The sequence below is a fragment of the Lipophrys pholis genome, assembly GCF_963383615.2.
Source record: "Lipophrys pholis genome assembly, chromosome: 13".
Lineage (NCBI taxonomy): Eukaryota > Metazoa > Chordata > Actinopteri > Blenniiformes > Blenniidae > Lipophrys > Lipophrys pholis.
Genome location: NC_137632.1, coordinates 29,305,032 through 29,327,318, shown reverse-complemented (window position 1 = coordinate 29,327,318; position 22,287 = coordinate 29,305,032). Strand labels below are relative to the sequence as shown.

The following is a 22,287-nucleotide window of genomic DNA, read 5'->3' as shown; positions in this document are numbered from 1 at the left end:
TTCTACGAGGACAGGAACTTCCAGGGTCGCTCTCATGAGTGCAGCAGCGACTGCGCCGACCTGCACACCTACTTCAACAAGTGCAACTCTATCCGTGTGGAGAGCGGCTGCTTCATGGTCTACGAGCGACCCAACTTCCTGGGGAACCAGTACTACCTGCGGCGCGGCGAGTACTCCGACAACCAGCGCACCATCGGCATCAACGACTGCGTGCGGTCCTGCCGGCTGATCCCTCAGGTAGGAGAGGCGGAGCTGCAGGTGTTTGTGTAGACGTGAATGCTTTGTGACATCCTGAGTGTTTGATTGGCCGCCAGCACCGGGGCTCCTACCGCATGCGGCTGTACGAGCGCCCTGACATGGCGGGCCAGATGCACGAGCTGGTGGACGACTGCCCCAATGTCCAGGACCGGCTCAGCGTCTCCGACTTCAACTCCTGCAGCGTGATGGACGGCCACTGGCTGCTGTACGAGCAGCCCAACTACAAGGGCCGCGTCTTCTACCTGCGGCCCGGCGAGTACCGCCGCTACAGCGACTGGGGCGGCGCCACGCCCAAGATCGGCTCCATCCGCAGAATCACCGACAGCAACTGACGTGTGGCGGCGTCGCTTGGCTCTGACTGGCTGTTGACCCAATAAAGTTCTTGATTGAAACTCCGTCTGTCTCTCTGTTGGTCTGCAGCTCCGCTCGCGTCACCAAGGACACTCTCTACCTCCGCTCTGGACGCCACGCGGCTCCAGAGCGTCGCCCGCGGCGTCGGGCTAACTGCTGCGCTGTAGTTTAATCTCCCCTATGCTCAGAGGCATTCCACAGCGAACAATGCCCGAGCCCCCCCCCCCCCCCCCCCCCCCCCCACCGTACTGGGATTAACTCTCTGGGCTGCCACTGGTCTGCAGAGCCAGAGACACCAGACGTGAAGCTCCACACAGCCACGGCTTCAAGAGACAACACAAAACTTCCATAGTGTTTCAACACCAGAGCTCAGAGCCACTGAAAACACAGCGCGATGAAAATGGCTCCCAGAGGGGAACTTTTTAAAAAGAGCTCTGTCTCCTTTGAAATGGGGGGAAACGCAACTTCTCTAAAACTCTGCTTCTGGTCGCCACGTTGGCAGTAACTAGTAACTAACTTCTTCTGCACATGCTCAGTAGAGTCAACCAGAACAAAGTTTCCTCCGTGGTCTCATGACTCAAACTTTGTATTCTTCTGGACCTTGTACTTTTACCGTCAAAACAATCCAACATCATTTTTACTGTTTCCGTGGAAACGGACATCGTTTTGGAAACGTTGCTGTGGAAATGTGAAACTTTACAGTTTTCACTTGAAACGTTGTCATGGAAACGGGGTATCATACCTGGGAATCTCTACACACGCACAATCAGTATTTTCAGTGGTGAGGAAGCAGAGCCAGCTGGTAAAGCAAAGGTTGCGAGTTTGATTCCCCACCATCCCCCCGGCCACAACCCAGCGCCTGTACTGGTGTGTGAGTGTGTGTGGAACACTTCAGGGTCTGCGCACACAGTGGAAAGGTGAACCTATTGACTGTGTCACACACACACACACACACACACACACACACACACACACACACACACACACACACACACACACACACACACACACACACACACACACACACACACACACACACACACACACACACAGAATGTTACAGTGGGTAAAACTCCCAATAGAACATCTGGCCGGTGGCTCAGGTCGGTCAGTTACCTCAGGGTTCTCAGGGTGCTTCAGTGGCTCAGGTCGCTCAGGGTTCTCGGGCGCTCGGGTAACTCAGGTGGCTCAGGGTTCTCAGGGGCTCGGGTAACTCAGGTTGCTCAGGTGGCTCAGGTGGCTCAGGTGGCTCAGGTGGACCTGATGCAGGACGTCGACTGAAAGGCTTCCCTGCTCTGTTACACAACATATTTAATGGCTGAGTGCGGTTCCATATTGTTCTGCTGCCATTGTGTGCTGGACGTGTGGATACCATACTAGTCTTTTCCTTTGTACGCGCAAGTCAAAACACCAAACCGCCTAATTATTTCAAATACAGATCCATATTTCTCACCCAACGTTGAGCTGCAACAAAAAGGTAAACATGTGCCGATGGCCTTCAATTATAACTGTGGGAGGATTTGAATAACAAAGCTTTGTTTGTGGGGCGGTGGTATAAAAAGCCCTGGAAACATGGGGAATCTCTCCAACAGAGACCATGGGCAAGGTGAGTACTGCAGTCCTTCCTCTGGCCACCAGCCCAGCCCAGGTCCTGTTCAGGTAACTGTAATCTGATTCCCCACCAGATCATCTTCTACGAGGACAAGAACTTCCAGGGTCGGAGCTATGAGTGCAGCAACGACTGCACGGACCTTCACTCCTACTTCAGCCGCTGCAACTCCATCCGGGTGGAGAGCGGCTGCTTCATGATCTACGAGCGACCCAACTTTATGGGCCACCAGTACTTCATGCGCCGGGGCGAGTACCCAGACTACCAGCGGTGGATGGGCTTCAGCAGCTGCATCCGCTCGTGCCGGATGATCCCGGCGGTAAGAGTTGCTTCCTGTCAGAGCTTGTGTGTGTCGGAGGCGTGTTCGCTGACGCTGTCGCTCTTGGGCCCAATAGTACCGAGGATCCTACCGGTTGCGTATCTACGAGAAACCCGACTTCAGCGGCCACATGATGGAGTTCATGGATGACTGTCCCTGCGTGTCCGACCGCTTCCACCACCGACACATCTACTCCTCCAATGTGATGAACGGCTTCTGGATCTTCTACGAATACCCAAACTACCGGGGTAGGCAGTACTTCCTGCGGACCGGGGAGTACCGGCGATACCGTGACTGGTGCGCCACCTGCGCCATCGTCGGCTCCTTCAGGAGGGTCACCGAATTCTAGCCGTCCAGTGGAACCTCGCTGTAAATATCAAGCACTTTGTTTATTAAAAATATGGGATTTTTAAACGGCTTTGTGTTCTCGTTCTTTTGTGGCCTTCGTGGAACTTTGTGTATCTTGAAGTGGTTTGATCCAGAGTTCCTGCTGGACAGAGCAACACCAGAACCAGACTGTTTTCTGCCTTTCTAATGAGTTTTCCTCCCTGTTGAGTGGTGAAGCAGCTGAGCTCTGCTTCACCACTCTCTGTAGCGTGTAACTCCGCTCACACATGCAGCAGCTTCAGAACTTCACTTCGGAAGCTGTTTTCCAAAGGAAGCGCCTGAAACTGTTGGTCACATTCACCCATTCTCACTGGGAGAGAGAGCAGCGCGGGGTCAGTGCCTTGCTCAACGACACTGAGAGTGGTCAACTCTCAATTGGAAGAAAACAAAAAGAACTGTAGTAATATTCTTAGACGTAATCAGTAGTACCTGCTTGTACATTGTTGAACCTCACAACCTTCTGGTACCCACCGCCAGCGTGACAAACCATTTCCATTGTTCTCATCAGGGTCACAGGACTGAACACAAACGTCACCACCAGAGGTCAAAGGTCACTGTTTCTGCTCGCTTCCAGTGGCTGGTAAAACAAGTACATTTTGAAACGATCTCTCAAACTGCAGGTTGGGATCGACTCCATGGATCCGGGCGGCAGACTTCCCTGGATAATCAGTATTGTTACTGACGTTAAAGCTAAAGAGTCCACATCTGGTCCAGCAGCTGGATCCTCCACATCTAGAGGGAACAGGAGACGGAGAAACTCCCTTCATAAACTACCACCAAACAAAACTAGTGGAGAGTTGCTCCGGCGTGTTCTACATAGGATTTTAGCAGGGAACCAATCAACCAACCAACCAACCAATCAATCAATCAATCAATCAATCAATCAATCAATCAATCAATCAATCAATCAATCAATCAATCAATCAATCAATCAACCAACCAATCAATCAATCAATCAATCAATCAATCAATCAATCAATCAATCAATCAATCAATCAATCAATCAATCAATCAATCAATCAATCAATCAATCAATCAATCAATGTGAATCTATTGGCTGTGTCGCACACACACACACACACACACACACACACACACACACACACACACACACACACACACACACACACACACACACACACACACACACACACACACACACACACAATTTTGTTTCAGGTCAGACCTTCCCTCTATTGACTGAAGAGCTCAGTAAAATGTAGTTATAACCTGTCTAGCAGTATTAGTGAGCAGTATTAGTGAGCAGTATTAGTGAGCAGTAGAGAACATGCAGTGCTCTGTTTTTTTTAGAAGTATTGAGCGTCGCTGAGAACTGAAATACTTTTGAATATTTGACTTTGAACATGTTTAATTTGAGCCGGCTACCTTGACCTTTGTTGTGACCTCAGAGTGACCTCAGAGAGTGACCTTAGAGTGACCTCAGAGAGTGACCTTAGAGAGTGACCTCAGAGAGTGACCTTAGAGTGACCTCAGAGAGTTACCTCAGAGAGTTACCTCAGACAGTGACCTCAGACAGTGACCTTAGAGTGACCTTAGAGAGTGACCTCAGAGAGTTACCTCAGACAGTGACCTCAGAGTGACCTCAGAGAGTGACCTCAGAGAGTGACCTCAGCGTGACCTTAGAGAGTGACCTCAGAGAGTTACCTCAGAGAGTGACCTCAGAGAGTGACCTCAGCGTGACCTCAGAGAGTGACCTTAGAGTGACCTCAGAGAGTGACCTTAGAGAGTGACCTCAGAGAGTTACCTCAGACAGTGACCTCAGAGTGACCTCAGAGAGTGACCTCAGAGAGTGACCTCAGCGTGACCTTAGAGAGTGACCTCAGAGAGTTACCTCAGAGAGTGACCTCAGAGAGTGACCTCAGAGAGTGACCTCAGCGTGACCTCAGAGAGTGACCTGAGAGAGTGACCTCAGAGAGTGACCTCAGAGAGTGACCTCAGAGTGACCTCAGAGAGTGACCTCAGCGTGACCTCAGAGAGTGACCTCAGAGTGACCTGAGAGAGTGACCTCAGAGAGTGACCTCAGCGTGACCTCAGAGAGACCTCAGAGAGTGACCTCAGAGAGTGACCTCAGAGAGACCTCAGAGAGTGACCACAGAGAGTGACCTCAGCCTGACCTTAGATAGTGACCTCAGAGAGTGACCTCAGAGTGACCTCAGAGAGTGACCTCAGAGAGTGACCTCAGCGTGACCTTACAGAGTGACCTCAGAGAGTGACCTCATAGTGACCTCAGAGAGTGATCTCAGCGTGACCTTAGAGAGTGACCTCAGAGAGTTACCTCAGAGAGTGACCTCAGAGTGACCTCAGAGAGTGACCTCAGAGAGTGACCTCAGCGTGACCTCAGAGAGTGACCTCAGCGTGACCTTAGAGAGTGACCTCAGAGTGACCTCAGAGAGTGACCTCAGAGAGTGACCTCAGAGAGACCTCAGAGAGTTACCTCAGAGAGTGACCTCAGAGAGACCTCAGAGTGACCACAGAGAGTGACCTCAGAGAGTGACTTCAGCCTGACCTTAGAGAGTGACCTCAGAGTGACCTCAGAGAGTGACCTCAGCGTGACCTTAGAGAGTGACCTCAGAGTGACCTCAGAGAGTGACCTTAGAGAGTGACCTTAGAGAGTGACCTCAGAGAGTGACCTGCAGAACATTACATGCCACCCAGTGTTGAGGTTGATGAACAAGTTTCCTTCTTTCCAGCTCCGTTTTTCTTTTCCTTTTTATTGGAACTCCCCTGTCCAGAGAGTTTGTCCAACCTGAGAGTCAGTACTTTCTCCTTCGGTTCCGTTCTTCTGTTCCGTTAGAGGAACCGTTTTTTTTCTCAGTCAGTCGCCAGAAAGAGCTCTTCACAGAACAAATGTTATGTTTTGGTTTTTCCTATCAGAAGAAGAAAAAGGGGAGTTTGTTGACTTTTATCTTTGGCAGCCAGAAACCAGAGGACATGGACACTTTTAGAAACGTGGGGGACCAATGAATTTTATTCTTTCAGTCAAAAGTTCTATTTTTTGCAGACGTGTTGCTGAAACTCTCTAGAGCAGGGAGCTCCGCCCAGAAAGATGGAAGTGATAATTCACAAGTCTATTCACAATCAACACAGACACTGGAACACTGGAAACTAAAGACTTTTATTACTCAAGCTTAGTTCGAGATTGTGATGCTGTGAGTCAGTCTAACATCACTTCTATCACTCCGGTCTACATCTGATCCTCCACTCCGGTCTGCAGCGTCTGTTCCTCCTCTCCACCCTCTCCACCCTCTCCACCCTCTCCACCCTCTCCACCCTCTCCACCCTCTCCACCCTCTCCACCCTCCAGCAGGGAGCTCCTCCCAGCAAGATGGAAGTGATAATCTTATCATTTCTGTTTCCAGACCAGTCAGTCTATCCACAAGGAACTCAGGCTGAGCAACACTGAAAACTCTTCTAGATTTCTCTGTAAGCAAAGCTTCAGTATCTGTAGAGATTCTGACCCGGTGGACTCCGTCTTTAACACCACCTCTATTTCTCCAGGCGGTGGATCAGAGTAACTTTCCTGGCCTGGATGGTGTGGAGGACCTGGCAGAGTCCCTGCTGGAGTTCTGTTCACTGACGGGCCTGAAGCTGCTCCCTGCAAACACACAGCCTGTGAGCCTCCCACCGCATCAGCAGGAACACACACACAACCTGCCACCAACCACCGCATCAGCAGGAACACACACACAACCTGCCACCAACCACCGCTGGACAGGAACACACACACAACCTGCCACCAACCACCGCTGGACAGGAAAACACACACAACCTGCCACCAACCACCGCTGGACAGGAACACACACACAACCTGCCACCAACCACCGCTGGACAGGAACACACACACAACCTGCCACCAACCACCGCTGGACAGGAACACACACACAACCTGCCACAAACCACCGCTGGACAGGCAAGAACAACATTTCAGAGGGTTCAACCTTCAGCTCCTCCACAGCACCATCATCCCAAAGTCACCTTGATTCCACTGCAAATGCCCCTGGTCCAGGTCCTTGGTCCAAGTCCTTGGTCCAGGTCCCTCTGTTCAGCAGGGACTGACATTTATCCACCATGTACCACCAGTGCTACTGCCCCAGCCCCAGCTCCTGCCCCAGCCAGTGATACAGCTGTGCAGGGAAAAGGAAAACATGAGAAGCGTCACACCAACCAAAGCAGAAGCTGGTGTTGTGGTGACACCTGGTGTTGTGGTGACACCAGGTGATGTGGTGACACCTGGTGTTGTGGTGACACCTGGTGTTGTGGTGACACCAGGTGATGTGGTGACACCTGGTGATGTGGTGACACCTGGTGATGGTGACACCTGGTGATGTGGTGACACCTGGTGATGTGGTGACGCCAGGTGATGTGGTGACACCAGGTGATGTGGTGACACCTGGTGATGTGGTGACATCTGGTGATGTGGTGACACCTGGTGATGGTGACACCTGATGATGTGGTGACACCTGGTGATGGTGACGCCAGGTGATGTGGTGACACCTGGTGATACCTGGTGATGTGGTGACACCTGGTGATGGTGACACCTGGTGATGTGGTGACACCTGGTGATGTGGTGACGCCAGGTGATGTGGTGACGCCAGGTGATGTGGTGACACCTGGTGATGTGGTGACACCTGGTGATGGTGACACCTGGTGATGTGGTGACACCTGGTGATGTGGTGACACCAGGTGATGTGGTGACACCTGGTGATGTGGTGACACCTGGTGATGTGGTGACACCTGGTGATGGTGACACCTGGTGATGTGGTGACACCTGGTGATGTGGTGACACCTGGTGATGGTGACGCCAGGTGATGTGGTGACACCAGGTGATACCTGGTGATGTGGTGACACCTGGTGATGGTGACGCCAGGTGATGTGGTGACACCTGGTGATGTGGTGACACCTGGTGATGGTGACGCCAGGTGATGTGGTGACACCTGGTGATACCTGGTGATGTGGTGACACCTGGTGATGGTGACACCTGGTGATGTGGTGACACCTGGTGATGTGGTGACGCCAGGTGATGTGGTGACACCAGGTGATGTGGTGACACCTGGTGATGTGGTGACACCTGGTGATGGTGACACCTGGTGATGTGATGACACCTGGTGATGTGGTGACACCTGGTGATGGTGACGCCAGGTGATGTGGTGACACCTGGTGATACCTGGTGATGTGGTGACACCTGATGATGTGGTGACATCTGGTGATGTGGTGACACCTGGTGATGGTGACACCTGGTGATATGGTGACACCTGGTGATGGTGACGCCAGGTGATGTGGTGACACCTGGTGATACCTGGTGATGTGGTGACACCTGGTGATGGTGACACCTGGTGATGTGGTGACACCTGGTGATGTGGTGACACCTGGTGATGGTGACACCTGGTGATGTGGTGACACCTGGTGATGGTGACACCTGGTGATGGTGACACCTGGTGATGGTGACACCTGGTGATGTGACGTCGCCAGTTTAAGAGCAAAATATGTTGAAGGAAAAGTGAAAGAATCACCAAAGAAGAGTGTCTGAGGCTGATGAGGCAGGAAGGAAAACCTCTTAAGTTTTAATTTGTGCATCGTTAAAGTCCAGGTTTCTTGAAGTTTTGTGTTTTAATTTGTGTTTTCAAGAAACCTGTGCTGCAGTATATTGTACCTTATTACAAAATTATTACCACTTTCATACTATGTATTTATACAATATATATATATATATATAAATATATATATATATATGTCTACCTGTATATATATATATATTTATTTTAATTTCTAAAAATTGTATTATTATATATTGAAACTATTTTACTAAATGTGTGTATAATAAATAACAATTTGTTATATTGTGCAGTATATTTAATGTGTGATATATCTGTATTAACTAGTGATTCCTAACGTGTCGGAGGGTCTTTGGGTTGTTAGAAGGCGACAGTGTCACACTGGGAACATCGTGTGCTACATTTAATTTGTCAGCACCTTTCAAACACCCGACTTCACTTTAATTACTAGTAATTAAAGTAGTATACTGTAGTGGCAGATTTAGGTACATCGGTAGTATTATGAGTAAAAATAGTTTTGTTTTATTGTATTTTAATTAGACTTTGACACCTTAAAATATATTATGCACTTCACAAGAAAAAACCTCAACATTTGCAAGCACACGCAACTTCACGTTTTTTTCTCTCTTTTCCCCTCCTCCTCCTCCTCCCCCTCCTCCCCCTCCTCCTCCCTCTCCTCCTCCTCCCCCTCCTCCCTCTCCTCCTCCTCCCCCTCCTCCCCCCCCCTCCCCCTCCTCCCTCTCCTCCTCCTCCTCCCTCTCCTCCTCCTCCCTCTCCTCCTCCTCCCCCTCCTCCCCCTCCTCCACTTCCTCCTCCCCCTCCTCCCCCTCCTCCCCCTCCTCCCTCTCCTCCTCCTCCCCCTCCTCCCCCTCCTCCCTCTCCTCCTCCTCCCCCTCCTCCCCCTCCTCCTCCCCCTCCTCCCCCTCCTCCCTCTCCTCCTCCTCCTCCCTCTCCTCCTCCTCCCTCTCCTCCTCCTCCCCCTCCTCCCCCTCCTCCACTTCCTCCTCCCCCTCCTCCCCCTCCTCCTCCTCCTCCCTCGACTCCTCCTCGAGGAGAAGACGAATGGAGGGATGGATGGATGGAGGGATGGATGGATGGATGGATGGATGGATGGAGGAGGGATGGATGGATGGATGGATGGAGGGATGGAGGGATGGATGGATGGATGGATGGAGGGATGGATGGATGGATGGATGGAGGGATGGATGGATGGAGGAGGGATGGATGGATGGATGGATGGATGGATGGATGGAGGAGGGATGGATGGATGGATGGATGGATGGAGGAGGGATGGAGGGATGGATGGAGGGATGGAGGGATGGAGGGATGGAGGGATGGAGGGATGGATGGATGGATGGATGGAGGAGGGATGGATGGATGGATGGATGGATGGATGGATGGAGGGATGGATGGATCAAAGTGCACAACAAAGCGACATTAATCGACTCAACTTTCCCATTTTAAGTTTATTACGTCTGACAATTCAAGATGAATGATGATATTTCTAACATCGTGTTTGATGAGCTGATATTAATCTTGATATCAATATTGATGGAACACGAACTCTTTTTACACCAGAACAACATGTTTAATACATTCTATCTCTCACAGGTCAGCCACTGTGATTTGTTCAGCCGTTTGGTGTGTTCTCTGATGTTCTCTGGTGTTTTCTGATGTTCTCTGGTGTTTTCTGATGTTCTCTGATGTATTCTGATGTTCTCTGATGTTCTCTGATGTATTCTGATGTTCTCTGATGTTCTCTGATGACGTCCTGGACCTGGAACCTTCGTTCTCTTGGCGGAACCTTCGTCCGCCGTCACAGGATCCCAGCCAGACACTTTAGCAGCCGCACCACCTGACGCACTGTTAAACACAACCTGCCAATAATTACAGGTAAGATACTATAATACCACATCCACACATCTAATGATACTGAACATCCCGCTGGTGGGTTTATTTAGAGAAGTTTAATGTGTCTAACTGACGTCAGGTCAGTAATTATGACGTCTGTTAACATCGGCTAACTCTTTTAGCACACATGCTAATCAGCTGAAGTGATTTATTCGCCGGTAGAAACGTCTCGGGCCTTTTCTTGTTCCAGGAACAAATTTAATTAAAGTCGGTGGTTAATTAATTTGGCTGAAAGCAACAGGGAGGTTTGTAATGTGCACGTTGTGTTTTATATCAGATGTAACGAAAAACGGGACACCAGTGTTGCGGATTAACTGGTTCCCGTGTTAACTGGTGAGTTCTCGCGTCTGCGGTTGATTATTTTAAAAACATTCCTGTTTCGCTGCTCTTATTGCTGTTTATAAGTGTATTCATATACATTAAGTGTATATCAATGCTTTTAACTTATATTGATGCTTTTTGCACTTTGAGATTTATGAATGTAAGTACAATACAAATAAAATGTATATTATTCTTATTATTCTTATTATTACTGCTATTATGTGGATGAACAAATGAATTCACTTCAGCTGATCTGATCCACTGGAAACCCTGATCAGTCTGATCACTCATCAATTTGTTTCACACCACTTATATAAAACTGGATTAGCTGAGACATGAGTGGTGACAAGTCTCCAGTTTTAATCTGATTGAAGGTTTTGATCTTTAATTTAGATTCGTCACGAGGAAAACTGCTTCAAATGACTATTTGGAGAAACAGTTTCATTGTTTTTCTTTTTTATAATGTGCCAAATCAAGAAAATGCAAAACAAAAAGACTCAGGACTCACAGACTGCGTTCTCGTGGCTGATGTGTACTGACGTGTACTGATGTGTACTGATGTGTACTGATGTGTACTGATGTGTACTGACGTGTACTGATGTGTACTGATGTGAAAGCTGTGTCAAATACAACTTTGTCTTTGGGTCAAATCTGCGTATTAGAAGTAATTTAGAAATGTGTGTCTGCGCTGTTTACATGGACGATTATATTTGTATTAGTGTTGTCTCAATACCTACACTTTGGTATCGATACCAATACCAACACTTTGGTATCGATACCGATATCAACACCAATACCAACACGTTGGTATCGATACCGATACCAACACGTTGGTATCGATACCGATACGAACACTTTGGTATCGATACCGATACCAACACCAACACTTTGGTATCGATACCGATACCACCATGTAGTTCCATACTTTGCTACTTTTCCAAATAAACAGAAAAGACAAAAAAAGTCATTAGATCCCGTCTGTCTTCAGGAGGACCAGAGTCTTTAAATGGTCTGTTACTATGCAGTAATCTTTATAGCATTAAATGGCTAAAATAAAATATTTTCATATAATATTGTTTTATATTATTTATATGATACTAATATTTATAATAGCTTACATTGGTTTCCAGAGCTATACTCTCATGGGTATATAAGTTACTAGCTGTGGTTCTATGAACTCCTTATGCAGGTCTGGGTGTTTGTCCTTCAGGAGTTTAGCAGGTTAGTAGTGTAGCAGGTTAGTAGTGTAGCAGGTTAGTAGTGTAGTAATGTAGCAGGTTAGTAGTGTAGCATGTTAGCAGGTTAGTAGTGTAGCAGGTTAGTAGTGTAGCAGGTTAGTAGTGTAGTAATGTAGCAGGTTAGTAGTGTAGCAGGTTAGTAGTGTAGTAATGTAGCAGGTTAGTAGTGTAGCAGGTTAGTAGTGTAGCAGGTTAGTAGTGTAGTAATGTAGCAGGTTAGTAGTGTAGCATGTTAGCAGGTTAGTAGTGTAGCAGGTTAGTAGTGTAGCATGTTAGCAGGTTAGTAATGTAGCAGGTTAGTAGTGTCGCATGTTAGCAGGTTAGTAGTGTAGCAGGTTAGTAGTGTAGCAGGTTAGTAGGTTAGTAGTGTAGCAGGTTAGTAGTGTAGCAGGTTAGTAGTGTAGCAGGTTAGTAGGTTAGTAGTGTAGCAGGTTAGTAGTGTTTCCACTCTGGACCAGACGTTCTCTAACACTGTTTACTCAGTGGAGCTTCAATGGTGATGGAGACACCGTGCTCTTTTGTTTTGAAGCCAAAGTACTTCATATAGTACTTCATATAGTACTTCATATAGTACTTTGCGCCCCTGTTTTTTCTACAAGTTACGGCCTTGTCTCTCTCTCTCTCTCTCTCTCTCTCTCTCTCTCTCTCTCTCTTTCCGTTAGTGATGCACTCTATTTCTTTTTACGGAGTTTCCACGGGTCGTTTCAGTCATTTACTCCTGCACATCCATATTCTTTTCAAAGTACAAGCTCGGTGTGGAGAAGATTGTTTTGAAAATACGTTGTTTTGACTTTTATTTTGAAGTTGTGTAGGTCAAGTATGAAGCGCTTATTCAGTTGGGGATCTCGGGTCGGAGCGCGGGAGCGCTTGTGCACCCCGTCTCGGAGAAAGCGGAGTGCAAAAAAAATAAATAAAAGAAACCGGAGTGCAAAAAAATAAAATAAAAGAAAGCGGAGTGCAAAAAAAATAAATAAAAGAAACCGGAGTGCAAAAAAATAAAATAAAAGAAACCGGAGTGCAAAAAAAAAAATAAAAGAAAGCGGAGCGCTGCTTTCCTCTTTCGATTGTCCAAAACTTCCCAAACAAGTCCGAAGGCGGTGCAGCCCGCCGACGCTTCCCCCACAGAGAGACTGACGACTCTCCTTGGTGTAAATTACAACACAGTGACGCTCCGTGGCCACGGAAAAAAAAAAGATACCGGTACCAGCCGGGCCCAGTATAGTATTGCTTTAAAGGACCGTGATACCAATCCAGTACCGGTTTACCGAACAACCCTAATTTGAATGAGACACATTTTTATGTTCTCATCATGATTTACATGTCACTGCTAGAGAAGCTCATATTTCAAGGACTCGTGTATCACTGGGCCCTGGACCTGGACCTGGCTCTGGACCTGGTCCTAGTCCTGGTCCTGGTCCTGGTCCTGAACCTGGACCTGGATCTGATCCAGGGATGGTCAGAGATGTGGCCTGGTGTTGCGGTCTGCCCGTGGCTGATGATCTGAGCGTATGTGGGGAAGCTTCTGTCTGAGAATAGAGTGCACACAAAGCTAATGCCCATAATAGACAATGCTGATGGCTGCTGCCAGAAACGTATGGATGGCGATCCATTGTCACACATTTATCAGCCCCGTTCAGCAAAAGTCGACCTGCTAATTCATCAGCTTTTCACATTTGAATAACAACACGTCATGGCCCCCGGGATGGTGTATAAAAGGGCCCTGGAATCATGGAGTTGGCAGAGCGAGTTGAACCATCCACTGGAACCAACCTAAACCACCATCATGGGCAAGGTAACGAGACTCTCTCCTGAGGTGTTCGGTCGCACAGGCAGCAATGTGAGGGGGATCTCTGACGCCTTCTGTTTTTCAGATCATCTTCTACGAGGAGAGGAACTTCCAGGGCCGCTCCTATGAGTGCAGCAGCGACTGCTCCGACATGTCCTCCTACCTGAGCAGGTGTCAGTCCTGCAGGGTGGAGAACGGCTGCTTCATGGTCTACGAGAGGCCCAACTTCATGGGCATGCAGTTCTTCATGAGGAGGGGCGAGTACCATGACATGCAACGCATGATGAGCATGGGGATGATGTTCGACAACATCAGGTCCTGCAGGATGATCCCCATGGTAGGAACCGGCTTCTCCTGGCCTTCAGAGCAGGTCTGAACCTCAGCCGTCCTGAAATAACGTCCCTGTCTCTGTCCACAGCACCGAGGACAGTTCAGGATGAGGATCTACGAGAGGGAGAACTTCGGCGGCCAGATGAACGAGCTGATGGACGACTGCGACAACATCATGGACCGCTACCGCATGTCTGACTGCATGTCCTGCAACGTGATGGACGGCCACTGGCTGATGTACGAGCAGCCCCAATACAGAGGCAAGATGATGTACCTGAGGCCCGGAGAGTACCGCAGCTTCAGGGAGATGGGCATGAGCGGCATGAGGTTCATGAGCATGAAGCGCATCATGGACATGTGCTAGACTTCTGTACCTGACTGAAATAAACATCTTGTGCAACTCATAACCACGTTTGCCTGCGTGTGACTCGATCCGTACGAAGTACAGATACCACATAAATATGAAGTTTAAACAGCGACATGCACAAGACACTAAACCACAAGTGGCAGTACCTTTAGATTTGGTCCTTTGCCTGCTTAGTGGCGCTCTAACGGGGCCTTCCTGTGTGGAGTTTGCATGTTGTTCCTGTCAGTCACTGGCTATGGATGAAAGAGAGTGACACCGCCTGGGCTGCTAAAGGGAACACACTGATCCACCAGTAGGGGGCCTCAGCAGAGGGTGTATTGTGATGAATGGCTGAAATACCCAAAGACGCAACTACAACAGGTACACAACTGACGATGTGTCCTGGTAGTCAAAGATAATATATATGGTGATCCCTGTACCATCCTCAAGCTCAGGTTCTTTACAAGAGTCCTGGGAGTCTCAGGTCCTCTACCAGAGTCTTGGGAGTCTCAGGGTTCTGGGCAGTATCTTAGCTGTTCCTCGGACTCTTCTAGACTGATGTTCTGATCTATTGCTCCTAGTTAGGGGGTCACCATCCTAAGTGCTCTTACTACTATGGGAACCATGTCAGCTTCAACCCTCCAGCTGTTCCATCTGTTCCTTCTACCCTCCAGATGTTCCTTCAACCCTCCAGATGTTCCTTCTACCCTACATCTGTTCCTTCTACCCTCCAGATGTTCCTTCTGTTCCTTCAACCCTCCATCTGTTCCTTCTACCCTACATCTGTTCCTTCTACCCTCCAGCTGTTCCTTCAACCCTCCAGCTGTTCCATCTGTTCCTTCAACCCTCCAGCTGTTCCTTCTACCCTCCATCTGTTCCTTCTACCCTACATCTGTTCCTTCTACCCTCCAGCTGTTCCTTCTACCCTCCAGCTGTTCTGGCTGTTCCTTCAACCCAGTAGCAATCAGAGCCTGAGCTTCTCCAGAAACTCATTTACGTGACCATGTTGTTGTGGCGTTTTGGAGCCGTTTTAAAAAACTTGTGTTTTTCGTGAGTCTGAGTGACGTTGTTGTGTAAATGGATCCTTAATATTTTGTGAAAATCGTTAAAAGCTCAATCGTTTCCAATGAGAAGGTTCCTGGCGTCACGAGGCAGGTCAGTTCTGAAATGATAAAGGCGCAGTGGTTTGGAGCTGCCATGAGGTTCCACTTCAATGTAGTAACCTCTTTCAGTCTGCTCAGTTTAATTCTACCTGACAAGGGAACTTTCACACCACTAAAAACATCAGTTTCTCCTTGTTCCCTCGACACAGAAAGCAGGTGGAACGCTCCCCTTGTTCCCTCGACACAGAAAGCAGGTGGAACGCTCCCCTTGTTCCCTCGACACAGAAAGCAGGTGGAACGCTCCCCTTGTTCCCTCGACACAGAAAGCAGGTGGAACGCTCCCCTTGTTCCCTCGACATAGAAAGCAGGTGGAACGCTCCCCTTGTTCCCTCGACACAGAAAGCAGGTGAAACGCTCCCCTTGTTCCCTCGACACAGAAAGCAGGTGGAACGCTCCCCTTGTTCCCTCGACATAGAAAGCAGGTGGAACGCTCCCCTTGTTCCCTCGACACAGAAAGCAGGTGGAACGCTCCCCTTGTTCCCTCGACACAGAAAGCAGGTGGAACGTGCCTGCTGTTCCCCGAGCGTCGTCCCGCTCGGCGTCGTCGAACAAAAGATTGCGAGCAAAACAACACGCGGTACCTTTCCCAATGTGTCCGCTCGCCGTCGATCCATTGTCTGATCAAACAAGCGTAGTGTCCGGTCAGCAGCTTTCAAAACACCAGAGAACAAAGTCCAACTCTGTCAATCAGATGTAGAAATAATCGCTGGCAGCCAAGCTGAAAGTTTTCATTGATCACCATGGTGATTCATTTTGATTCTCTTTCAACACATCGATATCGAAATAAGTCAAAGTGTCCTTGAGCAAGGCACTGAGCCCTAAACGCTTGGCATGGCAGCCACCTCCATGTGAATAACAGTGTGAAGCTCTATGGGGACGGCTAAGTGAAACCCATAGACCATTTATATACGTGTTTCCATACACACACCAATACACATACATATATGGATATATACATGTATACATATAGATATATTGTATACATATAGGGATATATACATGTATACATATAGATATATTGTATACATATATGGATATATACATGTATACATATAGATATATTGTATACATATAGGGATATATACATGTATACATATAGATATATTGTATACATATATGGATATATACATGTATACATATAGATATATTTTATACATATCTAGATATATACATACAGAGATATACGTGTGTGCGCAGAGGGAAATATAGAAGCCATGTATTTTTCTGAATGTGTGTTCTTTATGACATCTTGAAGTTTTAAATAACGTATAAAAGGATTTATAATATGAGGGTAAATTCAGTTTAAAGGAGTCGTGACTTCAGTTTCCAACTCTAGCATGGTCATACTGAACCAACAGACAACGGTCTGACTGATTTAACGCCTGCTGTTTGCATGAGCGTCTCTGATGTGATTCATTGGAGCCTCTGCTGTCTGGAGCAGATCTACTGTTTTCTCTTCTGGATTGTGTGATGAGTGCAGGTGGTGAAATGCTGCCACCTGATGGTGCTCAGTGGATTAACGCCTCCATTCAGGTGAATTTAAAACACTCAGTGGGTTTTCTCTGGAGAAAGAAGAAGTGATGGATGAAATCATTTAGAAGATTAACACTAGATTTTTATTTAAGATTGGGCTTCTGGTTGGACACGGCCGCTCTAGTAACAGGAATCCATGATGCGCTTCATGCTCATGAACCTCATGCCGCTCATGCCCATCTCCCTGAAGCTGCGGTACTCTCCGGGCCTCAGGTACATCATCTTGCCTCTGTATTGGGGCTGCTCGTACATCAGCCAGTGGCCGTCCATCACGTTGCAGGACATGCAGTCAGACATGCGGTAGCGGTCCATCATGTTGTCGCAGTCGTCCATCAGCTCGTTCATCTGGCCGCCGAAGTTCTCCCTCTCGTAGATCCTCATCCTGAACTGTCCTCGGTGCTGTGGACAGAGACAGGGACGTTATTTCAGGACGGCTGAGGTTCAGACCTGCTCTGACGGCCAGGAGAAGCCGGTTCCTACCATGGGGATCATCCTGCAGGACCTGATGCAGTCGCTCATGCCCATGCGCTGGTAGTCGGCGTACTCGCCCCTCCTGACGAAGTACTGGTTGCCCATGAAGTTGGTGCGGTCGTAGACCATGAAGCAGCCGCTCTCCACCCTGCAGGAGTGACACCTGCTCAGGTAGGAGGACATGTCAGCGCAGTCGCTGCTGGTCTCATAGGAACGTCCCTGGAAGTTCCTGTCCTCGTAGAAGATGATCTGAAAAGTGAAGAGGAGATGTGGTTATGACGAGCCCCCTGCTGGCGGCGGACCGAAGCTCACGCCTGCTCTCACCTTGCCCATGGTCATGGTTACAGTTTACAACCGTGTCGGCTCAGAAAGACTGCACGCTCTCCTCCGCGTCCCGCCGGCGCTTTTATACCTGACCTCCTGTCCAAAAGAATCATGACCCCTTTGTGCAAATTCCTGACAGAGCAACATGGAGCAGAGGCCCCGCGGACGGCTGGATTCACATGGACCTTCAGCCACCGCCGATTTGCGGTGGTTGCATTTGTTGAGAAGAGGCCCCACTTTGCTTTGTCTTTGCTGCTGAATAACACAGAGCCTGTTTTCCACCAACACTCCCTCAGGGGAAGGCCTCGGTGTCCACGTTACCCCTCATGTTTCAAACTCAAAACAGGTGATACCATTTGTACTGGTGATGTGGTCAAACTGAAGGAAAGAAACCTGAAGAAAATGGGTTTATTGGCTCATCTACATTACGTTTCAATAAAAAGGTTCTTTGTGTGATCAAATGACAGGAAATACTCTGACATGTGGTTGCTGGACACGCTCATCAAGGCCACAGAGGCTCCTTCACACACATGTTATTTTCTTCTCTGACAGATATTGATAAATTGGGATGTACTGATGCTGAATCCAATGTTGAGTCTGATGCTGCGGGTTCTCATGAAAGCTCTCAATACAACCCGGCCAGCATTCGGTCACACCATCCATTAGCAACGTTAGCAACAGGTAGACGAGAGGACAAAATCTGTGTTTGGTTGGGAAGATATTAATGAGAATGCTACATGCTGAAGACTGTCAGTGTTCACACTCCGTGTTCACTCCAGGTCGTCGGCAGGTTCAAACAGGAAGTAGGTCCTGAATCCTTCCATGGTGATTTTAGTGAAACGTAACGTACCGAGTGTGTCGGAGATCATACGGAGCATGATGTCTTAATGTTATTTAATTTTTGTAAATCCTTTCATTTCATGGATTTCTGTTATTTCATGTCAAAGTGTCAGATTGTGGTGGGACTTTGTGAGACAGAGCCAAAGACGAGGAGTCCAGGTTTTGAAGCTGCACAGGAGGTTTTATTTAGGATCGCAAAAGGTTCCGAAGACGAGTCAGTGGACTGTGAGTAAGGCTGCCGCTCCCAACTGAACTTCAGCCTCAGTGTCTGCCATGAGCTCAGTGAACGTTGTGTACGTCGGCACCAGATACCAGAATCCTCCAGAACCCCCCAGAGGAATGTGGGACTCCTCCGTGTGGCGGCCGGGTCAAAAGCTCAGCGTCTTAGGGTGACACAGTCGTCAACATATACTGAAGTCACAATATTCCATTTCACGATTGCGATGAGGACCTGTTGTGGGTGAATCTGTGACTGAGTGAATTTGTGGAACCTCAAGTTAAAGTGCAGTAGATGAATTCTGTTGATGGGAGGGTGAACAGCTGCATACGGCCTGCAGGGGGCGTGATGGGGATGCTTGCCTGAGGAGAGCGAACAGTGGCCTTTCCTTTGTGAGGGACTGAGTTCCTTTTGACCTCTTTGGAGAAATATTCCTGAGGTACGTTTCTATTTGGGTCTGAGCACCAGGGAGGATGAAGGACCGTATTGGAACCACTCGGAAAAATAGAAACGTTCTCCTGACAAAACAGGTGGCACGGTGGAACAGTGGTTAGCACTCTTGCCTCACAGCAAGAAAGTCGTGGGTTCAAATCCAGCCCGGGGTTAGCATGTTCTCCCTGTGTGTGCACGCATTCCCTAAAACATCCCAGAGCAAGACCCTCTGCCCCCCCCAGCTCTCTGCGGCTGCTACTGATGGGTCAATCGGTATGAATTTCCCTCTGGAATGTACCAACTGTATTGGTTTCAGTACAGTGCTATAAAATCAATAAAAATAAAACTAACTGGAAAAGTTACCAGACTTGACACTGTTGGGGCTGATGATTCCATGAACTCCTCCAGAGGCTTGCTCCCCCGAAAGAAAATCACCAGGGACAATGGATAGGCCATAAAACAGCAGGGGAGTGAGCCAGACCCCGGAAGTGGCCAATGAGGATGCTTGAATCCGACCCGAACACCACAGGGGTCCAAAACCCAAGTTGGTGAGACTCACTTTCTACCAACACTCTCTGCTTCTCATCTGACCATCGAGGGAGACACAAGTCTCTGCTTGCCTCAGGATGGTAAAGAGAGCAAAAGAACAGAAGAAACACCAAGACCAGCCCGCTAGACGAGCAGGACATCTTCTGTTTCCTCTATTTGAGACCAGAGCCAGCGTCTTCATGACCATGACCAATTCATGACCATGACCAATGACCATGACCAATTCAGGACGCAGAATTCAGACCCGGTAACAACCAGTTACCAGAGCCTCCCAGAACCAACAACAGAACTGGAGGGTGAGAGCTTTTGTCTGGGCAGAGAATAGTTAGAATGATGTTCTGTTAACCTGCAATGTGTGTTTCAATGTGCCGCTCAGAAGGCCGCAGCATCTCATGTTGTTTGTGTATGCGCATTCACACGCACCAACCAAGTCCAGGACCAGGTCCAAGTGAGCTCCAGGTCCACTGGGAGCTCTGTGTGGAGGAACCAGGGTTCAGAACCGAGCCTCGCAGAATTCTCTGTCTTTCTCTTGTCTTCATCCTCTCTCATTCTCTCCCCCTATTTCACTAACCCGCAGCAACGCGCCCCCCCCTTATCAGATCAAATTAGGTCACACACTACTGCATGTCAGCTGAGTTCTAACTGCAGGCCCCGACCTCCACTTAGGACTCAGGTGCTCAGAACCGGGCCAACGGAACCGGCCGTTCGTTACGCCCTCGGTAGACTAACTCGCTCCGAGACCGCCCTCGCGCATGCGCGCTCGACGGACGTCTTGTTTATCTGGCCGCTAAGCAACCGCCGCGTCCCCAGAAAGAGCGAGTCAAACGCCTCTAGTGGTCGCGTGGGTCATCGCAAACCCTCTTGACATCCACCTGGTGGGCGCATCATCATATTGCGCTCTCCCTCTGCGCGCCGCCGCACGCCCCTAGTGGTCGTCACAGTCACCGCATTGACCCGCCGACGTCTGCCTCCTCCTGGTGGACGTTTGAGGTCATTACACCCCCTCGCCACACACACACACACACACACACACACACACACACACACACACACACACACACACACACACACACACACACACACACACACACTCTTTGTACATAGTGTTGCTGTTTAATAGATTAGATCTCCGTATTAGAGGTCGTTTGCGACTTGAATGTGCTGATTTATGAGATGATTTCAGAATTATTTCTGAATTAATACATTTTTATTAATAAACGCCTGTTAGCTGAATTGAACGCTTCTTGGTGATTATTGTGTATTTATTGTTGACAATTCACTGGTTTGTAACAGTCTGTGCTCGGATCTCACACCTTCCAATCTATTTTAGATGGTTATATTTTATGCAGAAATATTAACTAACTTAAATGAACTTTTTACAAACGAGACTGATATTTTGGTATTAGCTATTTCCAGTTTATCTGGTGGTGCCCCGATGTATTATTAATACATAAATAACAAATTTATGCAAATTAATAATTTTTTATTAATAAATTATTTTTGATAATTTATTCATTTCTTTTTCTTTTTCAAGTAATTATTCAATTACTTTAGGAGTTGTTAATGAGTAAATGACCGTTTACTTCCATTAATAATTTAAATTTTTCATAAATTACTTCTAGTGATTTATTACTTTCAGTAATCTATTACTTTCAGTAATTTAATGCTAATAACCAACCATGAATCCCAACAACACACATCAGGCGAAGAATAATATGATTTAGGGAAATGCACATGTAAGGGCTCAACAGCGGCACCTACAAAATATACAAAATGAAAACCCTGCATCATGTTTCCGTAGGCACACGTGTACTACCCCAAGACACACAAACAAGTCTTTATACACAAACTGAAAACTCAACTGGAAGTTGGCCATTTTCAAAAAGACGGAAGATTTTGGCAGATTTTTTCCAAAATTTCTACATTTTCTTGCATGAACTCCTCCTGGGAAGTAATTCCAAATTACCTCAAATTTGTCCAGTTGTTAAAAAAGGAACTGGTGTGCAAAATGTATTAAAATGCTCCTGAAGAGTCTGAGGGCGTGGCCCTGGCCATGAAACAGGAAGTGCAGTATAAATAGCCTGAACATGGTCCGATCCGCTTCAGACTTTACATGTTGCATCAGAATCCAGATCTGATCACAGCTTTATGATGATGATGACCCATATCACCAATAGCGCCACCTGCTGGAAACAGGAAGTAGGGTCTGCGTAACCTCTTCTATTCCTCTCTCTCCCTGTCCTATCCCATGTACTTCTCCCCCCAACCGGTCAAGGCGGATGCCCCCCCCCCCCTTCCAGAGTCTAGGCTCCGCCCCCTTTCTTCCTGA

At 48.0% G+C, this 22,287-nt stretch overlaps 2 protein-coding genes across 2 annotated transcripts; one reads left to right on the top strand and one right to left on the bottom strand.

Moving 5' to 3' along the window:
* Window positions 1–14,447, top strand: LOC308118464 (gamma-crystallin M3-like; the record flags this gene model as incomplete). Its single annotated transcript, XM_080477891.1, has 3 exons — window positions 1–237; window positions 2,295–2,537; window positions 14,172–14,447. Exons 1-3 carry the CDS (start codon window positions 115–117, stop codon window positions 14,445–14,447), a joined length of 642 nt encoding a protein of 213 aa, XP_080334017.1. The 5' UTR covers window positions 1–114.
* Window positions 14,448–17,245: 2,798 nt separating this feature from the next.
* LOC308118770 (gamma-crystallin M3-like) lies at window positions 17,246–17,935 on the bottom strand (the record flags this gene model as incomplete). The annotated part of the gene is made up of 3 exons (XM_080478316.1): window positions 17,246–17,524; window positions 17,606–17,845; window positions 17,921–17,935. The coding sequence occupies 3 exons, from the start codon at window positions 17,933–17,935 to the stop codon at window positions 17,246–17,248; spliced, it is 534 nt and encodes a 177-aa protein (XP_080334442.1).
* Between the last annotated feature and the right edge of the window lie 4,352 nt (window positions 17,936–22,287).